The 20,748-nt window shown below is 37.8% G+C and overlaps 1 protein-coding gene across 7 annotated transcripts in view; it reads left to right on the top strand.

Moving 5' to 3' along the window:
• Positions 1 to 250: 250 nt before the first annotated feature.
• ZNF484 (zinc finger protein 484) overlaps positions 251 to 20,748 on the top strand; it is a 30,389-nt gene continuing 9,891 nt past the window's right edge. The window contains exons 1-5 of one of the 7 annotated variants that reach the window (XM_055087281.1): positions 391 to 465; positions 10,187 to 10,228; positions 17,533 to 17,651; positions 18,736 to 18,862; positions 19,138 to 19,233. In XM_055087281.1, the coding sequence (XP_054943256.1) occupies positions 17,649 to 17,651; positions 18,736 to 18,862; positions 19,138 to 19,233 (226 nt within the window). In that variant the 5' untranslated portion in view covers positions 391 to 465; positions 10,187 to 10,228; positions 17,533 to 17,648. Of the gene's footprint in view, positions 466 to 5,380; positions 5,465 to 5,888; positions 5,932 to 10,186; positions 10,229 to 17,532; positions 17,652 to 18,720; positions 18,863 to 19,137; positions 19,234 to 20,748 lie in introns of those variants that run through there. The other 6 variants (XM_007124373.4, XM_024117179.3, XM_024117178.3 and 3 more) reach the window with 6 other exon arrangements.

Here is a 20,748-nt window from a genome sequence, read left to right as displayed (position 1 = left end):
GCTGCTTGGGGTGACCGACTCTGGTCACCCAGAGCTCTGGGTTGTTCCTGGCTTAATTCCAGGATACATACCTCTGGTCCATCTTTCCTCCTGACAACTCTTAACTACACACAAGTCTACGTCACTTCAACATGGCCGCCCACAGGCTTGAGTGACTACAGGGGCGCCGCCATAATGACTTCAAATTTAAGACATTTAGAGAGGGGCGGGGTTCAGCAGAGCGCCATGTTGGATACTGGCAAGTTTTGGCAAAGAAGCCGCTACTGAGCATGCGCACACCCAGGAGGCGCCTAAGGAATTCCGCAAGGACAGGGAGGGATCCAGAAAAAGGAAGTGGGTGCTGTTGTCGTTCCAGTGATTAAATGCCCACTGTCTTGAAAGAGCGTGGGTGAGGGGCTGGTGAGTGCAGGGAGTTTCCGAGGGCTGAGTGAAGAGGTGTCTCTGATATCCGTGAAGAACAATCGGGTCAGTGATGGAGGCGGTCAGTGAATGGAATAATAGGGGTCGGTGTGGTCTTGATTGTGGCTTCCCGGCGGATTGATAGTGGGATCTTTAATGGTGGATCCGAGGAGACATGGGGTGGGAGTGATGGGGTCTATGATGGTGGATTCCCAGGCGGAGTGATGGGGGTCTGTGGGATCTTTGATGTTGGATCTGTGGACGGATTCCCGGAGTCTGTGGGGGGTGGGGAGGATAACTGTGGGGCCTGAGTAATGAAGGCTCTGAGGGGGAAGGATGCTAGATCTTCACTGATTTCCTCTCTTTTTTCTGCTTACTGGTTTATTTCTATTTCTGATATTTTAAAAGTTGTCGATGGAAATAATAAATACATAATCATAATAGGAGTAGAAAAGAGTTTTATTTGAGCCAAACTGAGGACTGTAGCCCAGGAGATAGCGTCTCGGAAGGCTCTGAGGAACCTCTGGGTTGAAGCATGATTTTCAGCATAGTTTTATACCTTATCAAACAAAAATCATACATCAAACATGACAGGGATATATTCCTTCAAGATTTTAAGAGCACCAGATTTAGTACGTATAAAGTGAGACAGCAGGACCCTGGTGTCTAGGAAGGGGATGCCATGGGAAGGGAGTTATTTATTTTTATCTTCGAAACAGACTTCTTTACTTTAATGGTTAAAGCAGATGTGCTGTGTGTGTTCACACAAGTTCAGGCAGAACCATGTAAAAGCCAGAATCATTTCCCCATACCTCAGTATGTGAAAATTTTCTTTATCGTCATCATGGTACACTTTGCTAGAGATTTTTTGATCCCTTCCATATCCAGATTATTAGCTACTGTGTCATTCCTAATATTTATGTATCATTTTTCTTTCCCTTTTTTATTATCAGTCATCTCAAGGTTTACTTTATTGGTCATTTTGAAGTACGGATCGTGTTTATACTGTCTTCTGTTTTTATATTAATTTTATCTTTTTCTTTTTATATAGTTTCTCTTTTATCTCCATTTTATGTAAATTGTCATTCCCTTATTTTCCCAGTTTTATACTGGATACGTTTAGGGATATAAAGTTCCTTTTATAGACGTCTTTATCTTTGAAATGTATAATTTCAGTTTGATGTTCCACTTTGATCCTGAGTTATTGGAGTTTCTTCATTCCCAAACTATTGATATGTTTTAATTGTTTATTTTAAATTTTATTATATTGTCATAAACTGTAGACTACAAAGTCTCAACTTTTAAAAATTTATCAAGATTTTCCTGAAGACAAGTTACACAAGTTACATTGAACTTTGTTCAATGGCTATAGGAGAAAGTATATTTTCTGTTTGTGTGGTACAAACTTCTCTTAATGTATATTAAATATAGCCTGTTAGTATTTTTCAAGTTTTTTTCTTTCCTATTTTTGGTCTACTTGATTCATCGCATTCTGAAAAAGATATAATAATAATCTCTCACTAATAATTCACTTTGTAGTTCTATGTGCTTTTTTGCTAGCTTTATTTGTGTGTGTTTGGGGGAGAGACATACATAAACCTAATGGTTAATGCATTTTGTATCATTTTTTTCATTTATTGGATGCTATTATTATAGGATACCTCTTTTCAACAAAAAGCAATTTCAATTTTGAATTTCACTTTGATATTTATACTGCTATCCCTGCTTTCACTTTCATTTCATTTGGATGATTTATCTTTGCCCAGGGCTTTATTTTTTATTTCTATTTGCCTCATTGTTTAGGTTAACTACTTATAATAGATACATTTTGTTTTTCTCAAATCCAACCTATAACCTAGTCTTTGTTTGTCAATAGGAAAATTTTACCTTTTCAGTTTAGTGTAATAATGATTTGCCTGATTTTTTTACCTTCTTTTTTAATGTTTACTATTTATTTTAACTCATTTTCTTTTCCTTTTCATACTTTTATTGGATTGATGAAATTTCTGTTCATTGTTTCCATTCTACACCCCAGATAACTCCTGTTTTTTTCCTGAGATAGTTAAAAATGTTTTGTCATAGGATAATATTATTAATTTTCTGTTTAATGGCCTCCTTATCACATCATCATCGTCTTTTTTAATAATTATATATCTCTTGCAAAAATTATTGCTGAAAAATTTTTCTATTTGCTGTTTCTCATCTGATTTGTTTTACATTTGTTTGGAATACTTTTGTGGGTATTTTCCTCAGGTTATGATGAGAGATATTCTGCAAGTGCTTTTATTTCTGAAAAAGTCTTTGGCCCTAACAGAGAAGTGGTCCTTTAGATGCTACTTCTGATGTCAGTTAGCTGTCATTACTGCAGATGGTGCATCTTGATTTTCTTAATTCTTTTTCTGTAAATAATCTGTTCTTTCACACATGATTTAGATTTAGATGTGTTGTAGATTTTAAAATTTACTTTTAAAATTCAAGAATATTCCTAGATTTGTTCACTGATTGAGCTCCAACTGGTGTGCGTGTTTGCGTGTAAATTTGTTGGAAAGGCTAATGGTGTAGGCCTAGTGAATGGTGTGGACAGTGGTAGGAGTCCTTGGGTGATTTCTCAGAGTCCATCGCAGGTGCAGGTATGTCTGGAATTGGAGTCTTGGTATCACTGATGGAGATGCATTGTGGGTAGTGTGGACAAAGAACACTGCCTGCCATTTCAGTAAACAAAATATAGTGTGGCTGTCAAGCCTTCAGCCACTGCAATCACCCCCAACTGTGCATCCTGAGGGGAATCCAGAATGGGGAAAAGCAGGATATTGGCCCTAGATAGTTAGATGCATGTCAAAGGAATGATTTCAGTGAGCCCAGATTCTTGTATCTCCCATATATAGGAAAGTGCTAAATTCATTAACTTGAGATGTCTGGATTTTCTTTAATTGACAGTAATCTTTTGATGTTCCAATTAGATGGTTTTGGTTTTGTTTTGTTTTGCAAAATATATTCTGGCTCCTCCCTTACTTCTTTAGAGCAGTCCCTCAGAGCTATCTGTAAGTAGCTGTCTGTAAGTAAGTCTGCCGAATAAATAATAATCCTCACATTTTAGGCTGTGCATTTTTTTTTCAGTCGACAGTAGTGATAAAAGTGTGGAGGCCAGTTATTTGTACATGTGGTATTGTGATATAATAAGAAATATATATTTTGGTTTTCATCCACAGTTCCCAGCACATAGCTCCTAACACCTTTATAATTTCCTAAGTGATAAGGGCTATAGGGGCTTCTTTTGTTCCTGTGTCTTGAAATAGCACCAAAGGGATAGGGTGAAATTAGTGGGGTGTTTTTGCTATAAAAAGTTCCTTTCAACCACACCTGAAGTGATGTTTGGAAAGCTCCTAGTGAACTGCTGGATGGGGGCTGGTTGCCAGGGGAGCCAAGCAAATTATTAGAGTTTTAGAACTTGAAACCCACTCTCTGGCTGGAGGTTGAATCAGTCGACAATGGCCAGTTATTTAATCAATCATTTGTACATAGTGAAGCCTCCATAAAACCCCCAAAGGGTGGGGTTTGGAGAGTTTCTGGATTGAATATGTGGAGATTCTGGGAGAGCGATGCACTGCTTCCAACGTATCTTGCCATAACCATCTCTTCTATTCTACCTGGCTGTTTCTGAGTTATATTCTTTTATAATAAATTGGTAATCTAATAAGTAAAATATTTTCTTGAGTTCTGTGAGCTGCTCTAGCAAATTAATGGAGACTGAGGAGGAGGTCGTGGGAACCTCTGATTATAACCGGTTGGTCAGAGCACAAGTAACAACCTGAACTTGTGATTGACACCTGAAGTTGGGGTGGGGGCAGTCTCATAGGATTAAGCCCTTATCCTGTGTGATCTAGTGTTAACTCTTAAGTAGATGGTGTCAGAACTGAGTTAAATTGTAGGACACCCAGCTGGTGTTGTAGAATTGCTTGGTTTGGGGACCCCTCCTCCCAAAACACACAACACACACACACACACACACACATTTGGTGGCCAGAATTGTTGAGAATAGAGGAAAAACACACAGGAGGAGTTTTTCCTTTTCAGGGCATGATTGATGTAGAACCAGGACCATGAGGTAGAGATGTTGGAGGTTCTGTGATCAGGGACTGTAGAATGAGTGATTGTGATCTCGTGGAGAGAGCAGTGAGTGGTGGCTTGAAGCGAGATCTTAGTTCCATGCCCAGGAATTGGACCTGGGTAGTCTGGATGAAAACCAAGAATCCTAGCCCTTAGACCAGCAAGGGCAAAGTTTCCCTGTCTCTTGCCCCGTTTGAAAGCAAGAATGTTTCAAGGAGGCAGAAACTGTAAAAACAGGTACAAAGTTTATTATTAGAGACACAGCACAACATGTGGGAGAGACACAGAGAAACAGTTTGTGTAGTTAAGACAGAAGCAAGGCAGAGATACACACCCGGAGAGAAAGAGTATAGGCATCCTCCCTAATGAGGAGGAGTGAAGTAAAGAGGTGGTTAAATCATTTATATAAGACATTTCATCTGGGTCTTTGCTTATCTTTGACCAGTTATCTCACTTCTTTTTCCACACCTGACCTATCCTAGGTCCCTCCCTCACATGCATGCACATCTTTTTGCCAAGATGGATTCCAGTGCAGAAGCCTGTGGGAAGGTTGACACCACCTATTATGGGGTGGCGCCCCCTCCCTTTTTTGACCCCTGAGGAGCCTTTCTATGCATGTGTAGTTGGGGAGGTCTCCTTGACCTCAACCATGAGAAATATGTGGTCTGTTTATCGTTTATCTGGGCAGGACTCAGCTCCTGTCTGACCCTGCCATTACTGTTATCTTAAAGTGTCCACTGGAGGCAAAGTGCAGCTGTTTACCCTGTTCCTGTGTTCTTTCTATCTGGAAGTGTAAACAGGAAGCTGGCTGTAAATGTCTAACCTGGAGCCCATCTATTTCTTGCCTCAAGAAATATAAACAGAGGCTAGTTGTAAACGTCTAGCCTGGAACCCATCTATCTTCTGCCTCAATTGCGGCCTGTGGGAAGCAGGACAAGGGAACCAGAGATTCTGATGTGTGAGTAATGGCTGCTGGGGTGAGGTCAGTGTGCAGCAGTTGACAGTTGTAGTAAGCAGATTGAGGAGTGGGAGTGAGGAATTGAGTGTCAGGGTTGGTGATGACTTGAGGGGCTGGTGAAGTCAGACAATATTTGATACAGTAATTGCATTCTATGTGGATTACTGATTTTGTAATAATAGCAGTAATTAATATTTGACAAGCACTTATGTGTCACACATGGACTGAGTGCTTTTCAAGTATTATAAAATTGGTTTGTTTATCTTAAAAGTATAAGGATGAGGAAACTGAGACTGATGTAAGTTCTTCAGATTGTCACAGCTAGAAGGTGTGGGACCACTTAGTTGAGCCTTCAGGATTGTTTTTTCAGACTCCAGCCCAACTTGGCCTGATAATCACTGGCAGTTTTTGGACCCTCACTCAACTTAGGGCTCCTGGGAAGACTGGAGTTCTAAGAAAACACAGAGGTGAGGCTCATTGTGAACATGCCAGCCAAAAAGAGCTTGTCTCATAGATCCCATATACAGTTCAAATCCTGGCTTGGCAGAAATATGACAGTTCCTGTGAGTGGGGAGGGGGAAGCCCAGAAGAACGAATCTTCTCAGAGGTGGACTTGCTGAAACAAAGCATGATCCTTTGCAATGTGAACAATGCGTGGCTCATGTTATGTACTCCAAGGCTGTTCCCTGTAGTGGGAGAGGATTTATTTTTTTAAGTTTTTATTATAGAAAATTTCAAACATACAGGAAAGTAGAGAAAATGTTATAATGAACCTACAAATGCCCTCATCACCCAGTCTCAATAATTATCAACTATTTGCCAGTGTTGTTTCACCTATCTCTTCTCACTTGCTTTGTTTTAGTTAGAATATCTTAAAACAAATCTTGGATACCATGTCATTTCACCCACAAATACTTTAGCATGCAAATCCAACTGATGTGGACTTTTCCCCCCCATATAACCCCCAGGCCATTACTCACCTAACAAAAGTTACAGTAGCTCCTTAATATCATCTGATATTCAATCTATAGTCAGAGTTCTCTGATTATTGTGGACAAAGAAAGTTGTCACCTGCCGTATCAATAAACAAAGGATGTTGTGGTCAACAATCCATCAGCCACTGCACTCCCCCCAACTGTGCACCCTGAGGGGATTCAGGATAGAAAATACCCAGGATACTGGCCCTAGGTATTTAAGGTGCATATCAAAGCCATGATTTAATGAGCCCAGACTCTCGAATCTTCCCATACATAGAGAACTGCTAAATTCATTAACTTGAGATGTCTGGATTTTCTTTTTCTTTTCTTTTTTTAAAATTTTTATTGGATATAGTTGATTTACAATGTTGTGTTAGTTTCAGGTGTACAGCAAAGTGAATCAGTTATACATATACATATATCCACTTTTTTTTAGATTCTTTTCCCATATAGGCCATTACAGTGGATTTTCTTTAACAGTAATCTTTTCATGTTCCAGCTACCTATTTTTTTTTTTTTTTGTAAAAACTCCTATATATCCTGGCTCTTCCCTTACCTTTTCAGAACAGTCCCTCAGAGCTATCTGAGAGACTGCATCCTGGGCTTAAGTTCTCAGCAAGTCCGGCCGAATAAAACATAATTCTCACCTTTTATGTTGTGCATTTTTTTTCAGCTGATGTTATCTAAAAAATGACTTTTTAAACTTTTTTCCTATGAAAATTAAAAAAATATAAAAGAAGCTTCATTTAGGGGACTTCCCTGGTGGTCCAGTGGTAAAGAATCCGCCTTCCAATGCAGGGGATGCGGGTTCGATTCCTGGTCAGAGAACTAGGATCCCACATGCCACGGGTCAACTAATCCCGTACACCACAGCTACTGAGCCTGTGCGCCTCAACTAGAGAGCCCATGTGCCGCAAACTACAGAGCCCATGCGCTCTGGAGCCCACGTGCCATAACTAGAGAAGAGAAAACCCCCACGCCACAACTAGAGAGAAGCCCTCGCACCGCAATTACCCATCAGTTTTCACAATTATCAACTCATGCCCAGTCATTTGTCATCTATCCCTTCCTCCAACATTTCTTTTCTTCTGCTGGATTATTTTGAAGCAAATCTCAAAGATTTTGTCATATTATCCATAAATGTTTCAATATGTAAAATTCCTTTAATAAAAATAGCCACGGTGTTATCACACCTTAAAAAATTACAATACATTTTAAAGTATCATTTTATGTGGATTGGATTGGTAAGATTTAGAGGCTTGATCAGATTCAGATTCCTTTTTTTGTTTTTGTTTTTTGGGGAACAAGACTACTTCCCAGGTGATATACTTGATCAGGAGGCACATAATGTCTGGTTATCTGTTTTGTGATGTGAGCAGCCATTGATGATTGTTTCTTAGATCCATATTTCATTATGTGTGCAAAATGGACATTTCTATTTCTACCATTCCTTTACTTTGTCGACTTAAAAAATACATAATGTGAGCGTTGTCTTATTTGGAGCAAAATGAGGACTATAGCTTAGGAGACTGTTTTATATAGCTCTAAGAAACTGCTCCGAGAGGTAGGGGGGAGGGACTGAATTATATATGATTCAGGTGAAGGGATTGGTACGTACAGTCAAGCACACATTTTGGCAAAGTCTTGCTGCTAGTCCTGTGAAGGTTGCTGCTAGTCACAAGGAGCAGATGTCTCTGTTAATGATTTTAATGCCTTTCTAGATATGAGGAGATGCAAGAATTTGGGCTCATAAAATATTCTCCTGAAAATATATTACTATCTGCAGGGCTGCTCTGCCAGTTTTTGCCAGAGCATCAAGTGCCTCATTCCTGATCTCCACCCTGCACTCCTTTCAGGATGGGTTGAAGGTCAGCAGCTGCAGTGGCTAGTGACTTAACCCTTGTAGAGGCAGATGGCAAGTGCCAATTTTTAGTTGGCAACTTGTAGCTGGAATAATTATATAAGCAGAAAAAGAAATTCCTTCATGAAGTGTTTTGTTATGCTTCACTGACTCTTTTGCTTTTTGACAAGTTTCAAAAATAATGGTTTGATTCCCTAATACTTTCCAAAGGTGCTAGAAATGTTCTCTCTCTTGATCTGTATGGCAGATGTGAAAAATAGGGGAAAATGCTGTATACTTAATATTCATGTACTTTACATAAGTTATATACCACACAAAAAAATTAGCAAAGAAGTAACCAAATTGTTGTTTATATTAGAAAGTGTAAGTTAGAAGCAAAAATTTTTAAAGTCCATCATAAAAAGATACTGGGGAGGATAGGTCTAGGGTAAAAGGGGCACAGTCCCCAATGTATGAGTCTTGATTGGAACATGCTTTCAACAAAACAGCAAGAAAAGGTTTTTCTGGGGTAATTGGGAATTTTGAATATGAGCTGAATATTAAAGTGTTATAGAATTGCTAATAATTTTCTCAGGCATGATAATAATCTTTTAGGAGAGTGTGTTATGAATTTAGGCATGAAGTGTCATGACACTGCAACTTTCAAATGGTTCAGCCACAAAAAAGTATATACACTAGTATACTCATATATATGTATGCATTTACATGTAACTATATAGAAAGATTAAACAAATAAGGCAAAATACTAATTGTTGAAACTAGATGGAAGGTATATGTGTATTTCTTGTACTAATAATTCAACTCTTTATGTTAGAAAACTCAATAAAAAAATTAGAAAACAGTGGCTTCAGTCAGTAAGTGACTTAGGTCTTAAGGTTTATTAACTAGAACCAAATCCGCTTACTATATTGTAGTTAAGACGAAGTTTCCATTGACAGTCCGCCTGCCGATGCAGGAGACACGGCCCTGGTCTGGGAAGATCCCACATGCAGCGGAGCGGCTAGGCCCGTGAGCCCTGGCTGCTGAGCCTGCACGTCCGGGGCCTGTGCTCCGAAACGGGAGAGGCCACAACAGTGAGAGGCCCGCGTACCGCACAAAAAAAAAAAAAAAAAAGAATGGGAAGCAAGAATTCCCTGGTGGTTCAGTGGTTAGGACTCAGCACTTTCGCTGCTGGGTCCAGGTTCAATTCCTGTTCTGGGAGCTAAGATCCCGCAAGCCACGGGGTGTGGCCCCCCCAAAAAAAGAACTGTAAGCAAAGAACAGTGAAAAAAAGCTAGCAGTCTCCCTTTTTTGATATTACTTATGGATGTTCTCACTACTTGTGATGGGCTGGTTACAGAAGCTCAGAGCAAAATCATTAAAAAGTTACTTTGCTTTTTACTAGCAAATAAGAAAAATATAAACATTCAAATTACTTATAATTTTACCATCACCCAAATATTATATCTGTGAACATATATTTCCTTCCAGATAATTTTCTCTATGTGCATGAATGCATTCATGTATGTGTGTATGTACACACATATTGTTCAATGAAAATGGACTCATACTGTTTGGTACATATTTTTATTTTTACTTAGCATTTTAACATATTTTTCTACAGTAGTTTAATTTTACATGACATTATGTCTATGGATGCCCTATAAAGTATTTAAAGATGTCTACAATTATTGTTATCTAGATGTTTCTAAACTTTTTTTTGGTATTAGCTGTGGTAAAACTCCTGGATTTAAATCTTTGTGCAACACAGGATGATTTTTTTATGATGTAGTTCTAGAAATAAGTTTTTGGGTCAGTTGCATGGACACTAAATGATGTATATGTCCATGTGTGCCATTGACACACTTCCTTCTCATCTGTCCCTGTGTCAATCTGTTTTTTCAGATCTCTGCCCCTTTCCCAGAACCAGAAATGACCAAGTTCCTGGTGAGTTCTTATTTGTTCATGTATTTATTTGTTGCTTTCTTTATTTTTTTTTTCTTTATTTTAGGAGGCATCTATTAACCCATATAGTAAATGTATAAGTATAAATAAATGAAAACTGGGCTTCCCTGGTGGCGCAGTGGTTGAGAGTCCGCCTGCCAATGCAGGGGACACGGGTTCGTGCCCCGGTCCGGGAAGATCCCACGTGCCGCGGAGCGGCTGGGCCCGTGAGCCATGGCCGCTGAGCCTGTGCGTCCGGAGCCTGTGCTCCGCAACGGGAGAGGCCACAACAGTGAGAGGCCCGCGTACCACAAAATAAATAAATAAATAAATGAAAACTAAGATCAGAGAAAGTAAAGAAGAGATTATCAACTCCAAGTCAAGCTTGGATTATAGGTATATGTGAGTTGTGTGGCTTCACACAGTTATAAACTTTGAACTGTAAAATTGTCTCTGATCTTCCTGAAAGACATAGCAATGATGGAAGTGAAATACATGGTTTATATTGTTGAAAAGTAATTTATTTCATCTATAGTAACTATTTCCTGGTTCTTGATGTTTGAGAAAATTTTTGGTAGATCTTCAGATGAATGGAGATAGGACAGTGTCTTTAACAACCCTGTTAGAAGTGCACTAACAGGTTTTCTATAGTGACTTACAAAGCAGTGCTTCTCACACTTGCACATGACTTCAGATTCTGATTTAATAGGACTGGGATTCCCACAGGATGTTAGTGCTGCTGGTGCAAGGACCACCTTGTGAGGCAAAGTTTTGAGTGAATGGATGTTGAATTTTGTCAGTTGCTTTTTCTGCATCAGTTGACATGGTCAGGTGATTTTCCTTTTTAGCTTATTACTGCAGTAGATTACATTGATTGATGTTCACATATTGAGCCAGCCTTGCAACCTCTGAATAATTTCCACTTGGTCATGACATACACTTCTTTTTATATATTTGTATTTGCTAGTATATTTTTTAAGGATTTTGTATCATGTTTAGGAGTGATATTGTTCTATTTTTTTCTTTCATTACTACTATGCACGGATGAAAGTCCCAAAACTCCACTTGGCTTTTTTCTTTTTCCATACCACTCCATTGCACTGTGATGGGACCCCTCTGTTCAGCCAGGCAAGAGTCGGAATCTAAGCTACCCACTGGGTCTTTGCTGATGGGCATGAGATCAGGCCCAGAGTTTTCTGTTTATTTGTTATGTTTGGCTGGAGCATGTTTTGCCTAAAGGTTTTCTGTCTTTCTAGATTGCCCCTTTCCTGGTCTTTTAGCTAGAGAGAGCAGACTTTTCTTTGAGTTTTTTTGTTGTGCCCTTGTTGGTGTTTCTGGATTGTAGGCTTTTCTAGTACTTGATCAGGGCTGTATGAGTCAATAGACTTCAGGAAACTCATGCTGTGTAGTTCCTTGGTTCCTGAGGTCCCTAGACAGTTTGTTTTTTTTTTCTCTTTAAGCTTTCAGTCTTCTTATGTTTGCTTTATGGATAATGTCTATGGTTACTAGATGTACTTAGTGGGTGAATAGGGACAAGTGCATCTACCCTGTTTTTCCAGGGGTCGAAGTCAGTTCATTGATTTTTTTCTTAAAGGAGGAGTTATTTATATATTAAGCATGGTCTTTTTTTTTTTTTTCAATTTTTTTACCTCTTTGTTCTTTGCATTTTAACTTTTAAAAGTAAATATTTGGGCTTCCCTGGTGGCGCAGTGGTTGAGAGTCCGCCTGCTGATGCGGGGGACACGGGTTTGTGCCCCGGTCCGGGAGGATCCCCCATGCCGCGGAGCGGCTGGTCCCGTTGAGCCATGGCCGCTGAGCCTGCGCGTCCGGAGCCTGTGCTCCGCAACGGGAGAGGCCACAACAGTGAGAGGCCCGCGTACCGCAAAAGAAAAAAAAAAAAAAAAAAAGTAAATATGTAATTTTGAATATCATTAAGGTTATAGATATGTTTACTCAAATAGTTTTTTGAAGCTTCATTAAAAAAAAAACAAACCACCTGTTAGCTGCTCTCTTACCCCTCAAATTGCAACTTCTTAAAGGTAATCACATCACTCTGAACTCAATTGAACTAATTTTGTTAGTGTTTACGTTCCTATGTCTAAATAACATGTTTATATTGGTACCTTTTGGTTTTCAGTTTTAGGCAGTTTCTACTGACTTAGCACAATGGAAAATAGGGATTTAACTCTCTTTCAGACACTTAAGGCTTCAACACTTATATGCACATTTCTTCTTCCCCTCCTTCTAATCAGGTATATCATAATTTTGGGTAAATCAATAGGCTGTATTTATTATTATGATTATTTAAATTATATTCACAGCTGAACCATTTATTTTACCTTTTATGCACTATTTTTTGTTTTACCTGGAATTAATTATTGTTTGGTTTAATCATTTGTTTCATTTTCCATATTTGGATCACTAATTCAACTCCACATTCTTCCCAGGCATATAAATATCTTCTCAATATGTTAAAATATATTAGATAATAACAGTAATCACAAACATTAATATAGGCTTACTATATGCTAGGCACTATAAACACTCTCTATTAACTGATTTAATCATAATCCCTTTGAGGTATCTATAATCATTATCCTCATTTTACAGAGAAGGAAACAGATCCACAGAGAAGTAACTTGCCCTGGGTCACACTGCTAGTAAGTGGTGAAGCCAGAAGTAAAACCCAAGCAATTTGGCTCCAGAATATAGGTATTTATTTCAGCTATTGAAAGAAGCTTCCCTTAGAGTCTGACCTGCTTGAAGTTGCTCTCTATTTGACACTCATCCACTGACTTGGGGGTCTCCCTTTGGCATGATACTAGGAATTCCTTTCATGTCTCTCAAGTGTTGGAGCTCTTGTTTTCTGGCTCTTTCCTGATTTATGCTTTCATTTTTAGAGAATATTATCCAGTAGCTCTCTAGAAAGTATTGTGTAGAAAGTAAATTTTTTGAGACCTTGCATGTCTGGAAATATTTTTATTTTACCCTCAGTAATTTCATAGCTAATTCTAGATTGTAAGTCATTTTTACTCAGAAATTTTAAGCCATTCTTTTTACTTTTACTATCCCATCTTTTCTTACTGGATGTGATAGGCAGAATAATAACCCCCAAATGTATCCACATCCTAATTCCTGAAACCGTGAATATGTTACTTCACATGACAATAGGGATGTTGCAGGTGTGATTAAGTTAAGGATTTTGAGACGGCGTGATTGTTCTGGATTATCTGGGAGGGCCCAGTGTAATCACAGTTCCTTATAAGTGAAAGAGGGAGGCAGAAGGGTCAGAGTCAAGGGGAGATTTGAAGATGCTACTCTGCTGGCTTTGAAGATAGAGGAAGGGACCACGAGCCTCCTAGAAGTCAGATAAGACAAGGAAATGGATTCTCCCTAATAGACTCCAGAAGAAGTGCATCCAACACATTGATTTTAGCCCAGTGAGACCTATTCTCAACTTCTGACCTCCAGAACTGTAAGATAATAAATTTTTGTTTTAAGTTTGTGGCAATTTGTTGCAGCAACAATAGGAAACCATTACAGATTTTGGTACCTGGAAGTGGAATGATGCTGTAACAAATACCCAAAAATGTCAAATGGCTTTGGAATTTGGTAATGGATAGAAACTGTAAAGATTTTGAAGAGTATAATAGCAAGAGCCTAGATTTCCTCAAACAGACTGATAATAGAAATATGAATGTTAACTCTGCTAGAGGACCCAGAATGAAGTAAGGAGCACACTAGGAAAAAAGCTATATTGTTTTAGAGAATATCTCAATTATTATAAACAGACTATTGATAGAAATATGGGTGTTAATGATGCTGCTGCTGAAGACTCAGAAGGAAATGAGGAACATATTACTGGAAACTAGAGGAAAAGGGCATCTCTGTTATACAGTGGCAGAAAGCTTAGCTGAATTTTGTCCTGTAGTTATGTGAAAAGCAGGTTTGTCAATGATGAACTTGTATTTTTCTCTGAGGAGATTTTCAAGCAAAAGGTTGAAGATGTAGCCTGGTTTCTTCTTCCTGCTTATAGTAAAATATGAATGTTAAGAGACAGATTGAAGGAAGAACTGTTGAGCAAAAAGGAACTGGACTTGATGTTTTGGGAAATTTTGGGGCTATCAAGATTCCAAAAGATGCTAAAATTAGTTTCACTGTAGGAAAGTATGCTCTTGAGAGAAAGTCAAGGGTGTGGATAGATGCTTATATGTTTTTCTAGGTTTTTAGAAACAAACCTAGGTATTTAGTTATTTAGCAGGATGAATAGGGTGGAATGTATTTAACTTTTTTTTTTTGAACTGGAAGTCTCAATCTTTGCTGTTAATTTGATCGTTTAGTTTATTTACATTTAATGCAATTACTGATATTCTTGAATTTATATCCAGTTTTTTTCTTTCTTTATTTATTTTTAAATTAATTAATTAATTATTCTGGCTGCGTTCGGTCTTCGTTGTTGTGCACGGGCTCTCTCTAGTTGTGGCGAGCGGGGGCTACTCTTCGTTGTGGTGCTCGGGCTTCTCATTGTGGTGGCTTCTCTTTGTTGTGGCGCATGGGCTCTAGGCACACGAACTTCAGTAGTTGTGGCACGCGAGCTCAGTAGTTGTAGTGCGAGGGCTTAGTTGCTCCGCGGTATGTGGGATCTTCCTGGACCAGGGCTCCAACCCGTGTCCCCTGCATTGGCAGGGAGATTCTTAATCACTGCGCCACTAGGGAAGTCCTATATCCAGTTTTATTAGTTTTATATTTGAACTGTCTGTTTAATATTATTTTTACATTCCTTTCTTGACTTTCTTTCAGATTAGTCAAAAATTTAATTTTTATTTTGTTAACTTGCTTGTTATACATTCCTTTATTTGTTTCCCTAGATATTACAATATCCATTTTTAACTCATTATTACCTTGCCCCCTTCTCAGGAGATACTAAAACACCTTAATTCCATTTGCTGTATTTAAATTCTACACATATTTTAAACTTCACAAGATATTACTGCTACTGTTTTTGCATAGTCGGTATTTACAGTGTTGTAAAGTGGGATTTGAGAAACTTCTTGAATCTTTGAGTTGCTGTCATTCACCATTACTTTTTCAAATTTTGCTTCTGCCTCATATTCTCCCTCTTTATCTTCTCAGACTACAATATGTTATTCCTTTTCACTGTGTTGTACATGTGATATGTCACATGTACTTGTGTTTATTTTATTTAAAAAAAAACTCTGTGGTCTGGTTTGGATATTTTCTGTTTGCTTGTCTTCCATTTCAGTAATTCTGTATTCTGCTATTAAACCTCTCTCAGTTCTTAATTTTAGATACTGAATTTTTCAGTTTTCATTTGATATCTTTATTATAAGTCCCATTTTCTCTAATGAAATTCTCCATCTTTTCTTCTAACTCCAAAGCACTGTAGGACTGTTTCTTTTGAATTTTTTTCCTCTGGTTTTGGATATTTGGCCCTGTTTTTTGATAAGCACAGGATTTCTTTTATTTTATCAAAACATGTATAAAGCATTGTAGAAGATCTAGATTATGATATCTTTCTCAATAGTGGATTCATCTTTCCCTGAGCAGATAGAGTAGAAGATGAACATCTTTATCCAGTCAGGCACAGTGTTATGTTGAATCAAGGCTGAGTTGAAGCCCTAATAATAGTCTACCTTTGGTTCACTCTGGCCATCTAGGATTTTCAGCTGAGAGCCTGGTTTGTCCTCTGTGGACCCTCCTCCTGATAGATGCCAACTCTGTCTTCTTACCAGACTACTAAAATTTTGCTTTGCTTTTCAGAGGCTATTCTGCTTAAGTTTTTAGTCTTCTGCCCATACATCCCTAGAATTTGGCAGATGTCCTGAGGGGAAAATTGGCGGTGTGTTTGAGTTCTGGTTTCTCTGTCACCCAACTGTAGCCTTCTACTTGTTCAAAGCTGGATTTTCACCTTTTGCCACACCCAGAATTGGTAAATACTCCCAGTGTAAAAGTGGCTTCGTACATCAACTTAAATCTTCAATGTTCTCTTGAGAGTCTTAGTACCTAACAAGCTTCCAGTACTTCCAAACAGATGATTTCAGTATTTCATCTGGCATTTATAGTTATTCTTGGAAGAAGCACTGGACTGCCACAGACTATTGTATGCCATCTGGAAATGACAGTGCCTCAAAAGGGTCTCCTTCACATACCATATATATTGCCCATTTAAAGTGTGCATTCAGTGGGTTTTAGTATATTCATGGAGTTGTGCACACTTTTTCACAGTTTTAGAACATTTTCTTTCCCTCCCTACTCTGACTCATACCTTTTAGCTGTCACCCCCCGACATCCTTCCATTCCCCCTAGCCCTGGGCAACCAGTAGTCTTCTTTCTGTCTCAATAGGTTTGCCTGTTCTGGACATCTCATATAAATAGAATCATATAATATGTGGTCTTTTGTGACTGGCTTCTTTCACTTAGCATAGTATTTTCAAGATTCATCCATACTGTAGCATAGATCAGTACTTCATTTCTTTCTATGGCTGAATAATCTCTTGTATGGATATACCACATTTTAAAATTCATCATTAGTTGGCAGACATTGCATTGGCTCTATTTTTGACTATTAAGAATAATGCTACTATGAACATTCCTGTACAAGTTTCATGTGGATAAGTGTTTTTATTTCTATTGGGTATGTACCTAGAAGTGGAACCGTTGGGTCATATTATTCCTTTTGAGGAAGTATTAGACTGTTTTACAAAGTGACTGCACCATTTTACATTCCCACCTTTACTGTATGAGGGTTCCAGTTTCTCCACTTCCTCACTAACACTTGTTATTATGTGTCTTTTTTCTAAAAAAATTATAGCCATCCTAATTGGTGCATTTTTCTGATGACTAATGACTAATGATTTAAGCAGTTTTTTAAATGTCAGAATGCAAATTTTAATGTCATTTATTATTTTGCTACAAAATAATAATAAAAATACAAATAGGCACAAACAGAGCATTTTTAAAATTATAATCATCTTAGTGAATTTGAAGGGGTATCTCTTTGATTTGAATTTCAATATCCCTTATGACTGAAGGTATTGAGACCCTCTCATGTGCTTTTTTGGCCATTTGTATATCTTCTTTGGAGATATGTATATTCAGATTCTTGATCCATTTTTAATTGGATCATTTATCTTTTTATTGATTTGTAAGAGTTCTTTATCTATTCTATACACACGTCCCTTATCAGATATATAATTGCAAATATTTTCTCCCAGTCTTTGGGTTGTCTTTTCACTCTCTTTTTTTAAAAGTACACCCTTTATATATTTGTTTTGGCTGCACCGCAGGGCATGCGAGATCTTATTTCCCCAACCAGAGATCGAACCCATGCCCCCTTCACTAGAAGCGCAGAGACCTAACCACTGGACCACCAGAGAATTCCCCCAGTGTTTTCACTTTATTGATGGTATCCTTTTAAACACAAAGTTTTAAATTTTGATAAAGTCCAATTTATTTGTTTTTTTCTTTGGTTGCTTGTGCTTTTGATTTTATATCTAAGCATTGACATATATATGCTACCAAATGTAAAATAGTTATCTAGTGGGAAGCAGCAGCATAGCACAGGGAGATCAGCTGGGTGCTTTGTGATGACCTAGAGGGGTGGGATAGGGAGGGTGGGAGGGAGGCTCAAGAGGGAGGGGATATGGGGATATATGCATACATATAGCTGATTCACTTTGTTGTACAACAGAAACTAACACAGTATTGTGAAGCAATTAGTCTCCAATAAAGATCTATTAAAAAAAAAGAAATCATTGCCAAATCCAATGTCACTAAGATATACCCTTTTAAGCTAAAACTTAAGAACATTTAGATCTTTTGATCCATTTTGAGTTTATTTTTTTAATATGACATGAGGTAGGAGTCCAACCTCATTTTTTTGCATGTGGATGCTACTTGTCCTAGCACCATTTGTTGAAAAGACTATTTTTCCCCTTTTAAATTGTTTTGACACCTGTGTTGAATTATCAGTTTACCATAAATATGAGGGTTTGGTTTTGGATTTTTGGTTACATTCCATTGAATTCTATCGTCTATATTTATGCCAATACCACACAGTTTATTGAAAAAAAAGCCAATTTTATTCATCTTTTTTAAAGAAAGAATTGACTTAGTAGATTGATGAGTGCAAAGTGAAAAGCAGAAGATATATTCTAAGTGAAGTGTTAATGAAATATGGCATACATAGAAAAGAATGCACAAATCATGTATGCAGCTTGATGAGTTTTCACAGCTTATTCTTTTGTAACCAGCACACAGATAAAAACAAAACAAAATAAAACACCAGAATATTATCAGAACCATAGAAAGAATGTCATGATACTTTTAATATTTATTTTTTCCTTGAAATAATAATGTAAAATTTAGGTATTTAGTGGGAATCTTACATGTTGTATCATGTTAAAAATTATTAAAAATAAGTTTCTAAATATCTTGTTCCTGTCCTGCAATCCTGATCCTTTACATTGAACAAGCATGTGTTTTTCCAGGGATCAGTGTCTTTCAAGGATGTAACTGTAGACTTCAGCAGGGAGGAGTGGCAACAGTTGGACCTTGCTCAGAAAAGTCTATACAGGAATGTAATGCTGGAAAACTATTTCAACTTGATCTCAGTGGGTAAGCACAGCTCTGCTGGGTAAGGCTGTACCTAATTGAGTGTATTTTCCTTCTCAGTGGAATTTCTGGAATCTGTGAGATTTCTGAGGTACGTGGGACTTCTAAAGACTGCAGGACATCTGAAGTGTGTAATAGTTTTGTCCTTATTTTTTGTCCTATGTTCTTAACAATATTATGAATATACTTCTGTTCCCCATGAACTTTTCTGGAAAGTAAATGGAATATTTCATTGTATGACCTCTGAAATCAAGTATTTTATCATTTCCTGTTATTAGGGTGTCAAGTTCCCAAACCAGAAGTCATTTTCAACTTGGAGTGGGAAGAAGAGCCATGTATGTTGGATGGTGAAATCTCAAGCCAGAGCTATCTAGGTGAGTAGGGAACAAAAAGCATAAGTGATAGCACAACAGAACTGCAGTTGTACTGGCAGAGGCTGACAACTTTGAAGTGCTATTAATATGATGTTTCTCAACATTCTGAACTTTTGGAACTGCATGGATAGAGTTGATATTGGCCCCTTGGACATCTAAATGCCATCCCTACTTCAGGCCCCTTCCAATATCCGTGTCTTTGTTGCCTTGACTTTTTTTTTTTTTTTAGCAGAGTTCCCTGTGCTATTCAGTAAGTCCTTGCTGGTTGTCTATTAAATTAATTAATTAATTAATTAATTAAAAAAGCATCTTTATTGGAGTATAATTGCTCTAAAATGGTGTGTTAGTTTCTGCTTTATAACAAAGTGAATCAGCTATAAATATACATATATCCTCATATCTCCTCCCTCTTGCGTCTCCCTCCCACCCTCCCTATTCCACCCCTCTGGGTGGTCACAAAGCACTGAGCTGATCTCCCTGTGCTATGCGGCTGCTTCCCACTAGCTATCTGTTTTACATTTGGTAGTGTATATATGTCCATGCCACTCTCTTCATCTCACTTTGATTGACTTTTTAGGAGGGATGTGCTACAACTACTGGTACATTGGATATAGGATACTGCTTTTTTGCTTTTTCTCCCTTTTTATAGCATTTTTTATTCTTTTTGCCTCCATCAAGGTCTTAAATCATTTTCTTACACATTCAGGAGCTCAGAGAGTTGCTTTTTAAAAAAATTACTGTGGGTCACATGCCTGCTGATTTCTTTTCATTGTTTTTCTTTTCCCTTAGTGCTTCAGAATTGTCACCTAGAGATGGCCTTATTATATCTTCTCCCATGCCTCTCCTCCAACTGTTGACTTTGAGGGTACCATTACCTACATTTGGGGACAGCTTTTTGTTGTATGTGACATTAGTAATTATGATTCCTGACATTTTCTTCCTACCTGGCTAGTGTAACACAAACACTCACTAGGTCTTTCTGATTAATTTATTAATTTTGATATTTTACAAAAAGTTTCTGTACCTTGTGTGCAAGAAATTGAATAAATTACAGTCCTCAGTTTGTAGTCAATATATTCATCACTCTGTTTAAGCTCCCCTTCTTATTTTATTTCTTTCATAACTTTTTTCTTTCTTTTTTTTTTTGCCACACCCTGCAGCATGCAGGATCTTTGTTCTCTGACCAGGGATCCAACCATGTCCCCCTGCAGTGGAAGCTCAGAGTCCTAACCACTGGATGGCCAGGGAATTCCCTATTTTACAATTAAAAAATTTTTTTAAATTTTATTTCTTTATTTTTCCCTTTTAATCCTCACTCCCTATTTATTTTTATTCTTCCCAGAGGCAGCTGCTCTATTATATTTGATATGTTTGCAATCTATCCTTGAATTTGTGGGGTAATTGTAAAATTTAAATTGTTGGTCATTTTAATTTATAGAAATGGTACTGTGCTGTATGTCCTACTCAGTTTCTTATTTTTTTCTCTCAGAACTAAATTGGTTCATGTTACAATGT

This window comes from Physeter macrocephalus, chromosome 9 (genome assembly GCF_002837175.3).
Source record: "Physeter macrocephalus isolate SW-GA chromosome 9, ASM283717v5, whole genome shotgun sequence".
Classification (NCBI taxonomy): Eukaryota; Metazoa; Chordata; class Mammalia; order Artiodactyla; family Physeteridae; genus Physeter; species Physeter macrocephalus.
This window is presented reverse-complemented; position numbering and strand designations above follow the sequence as displayed.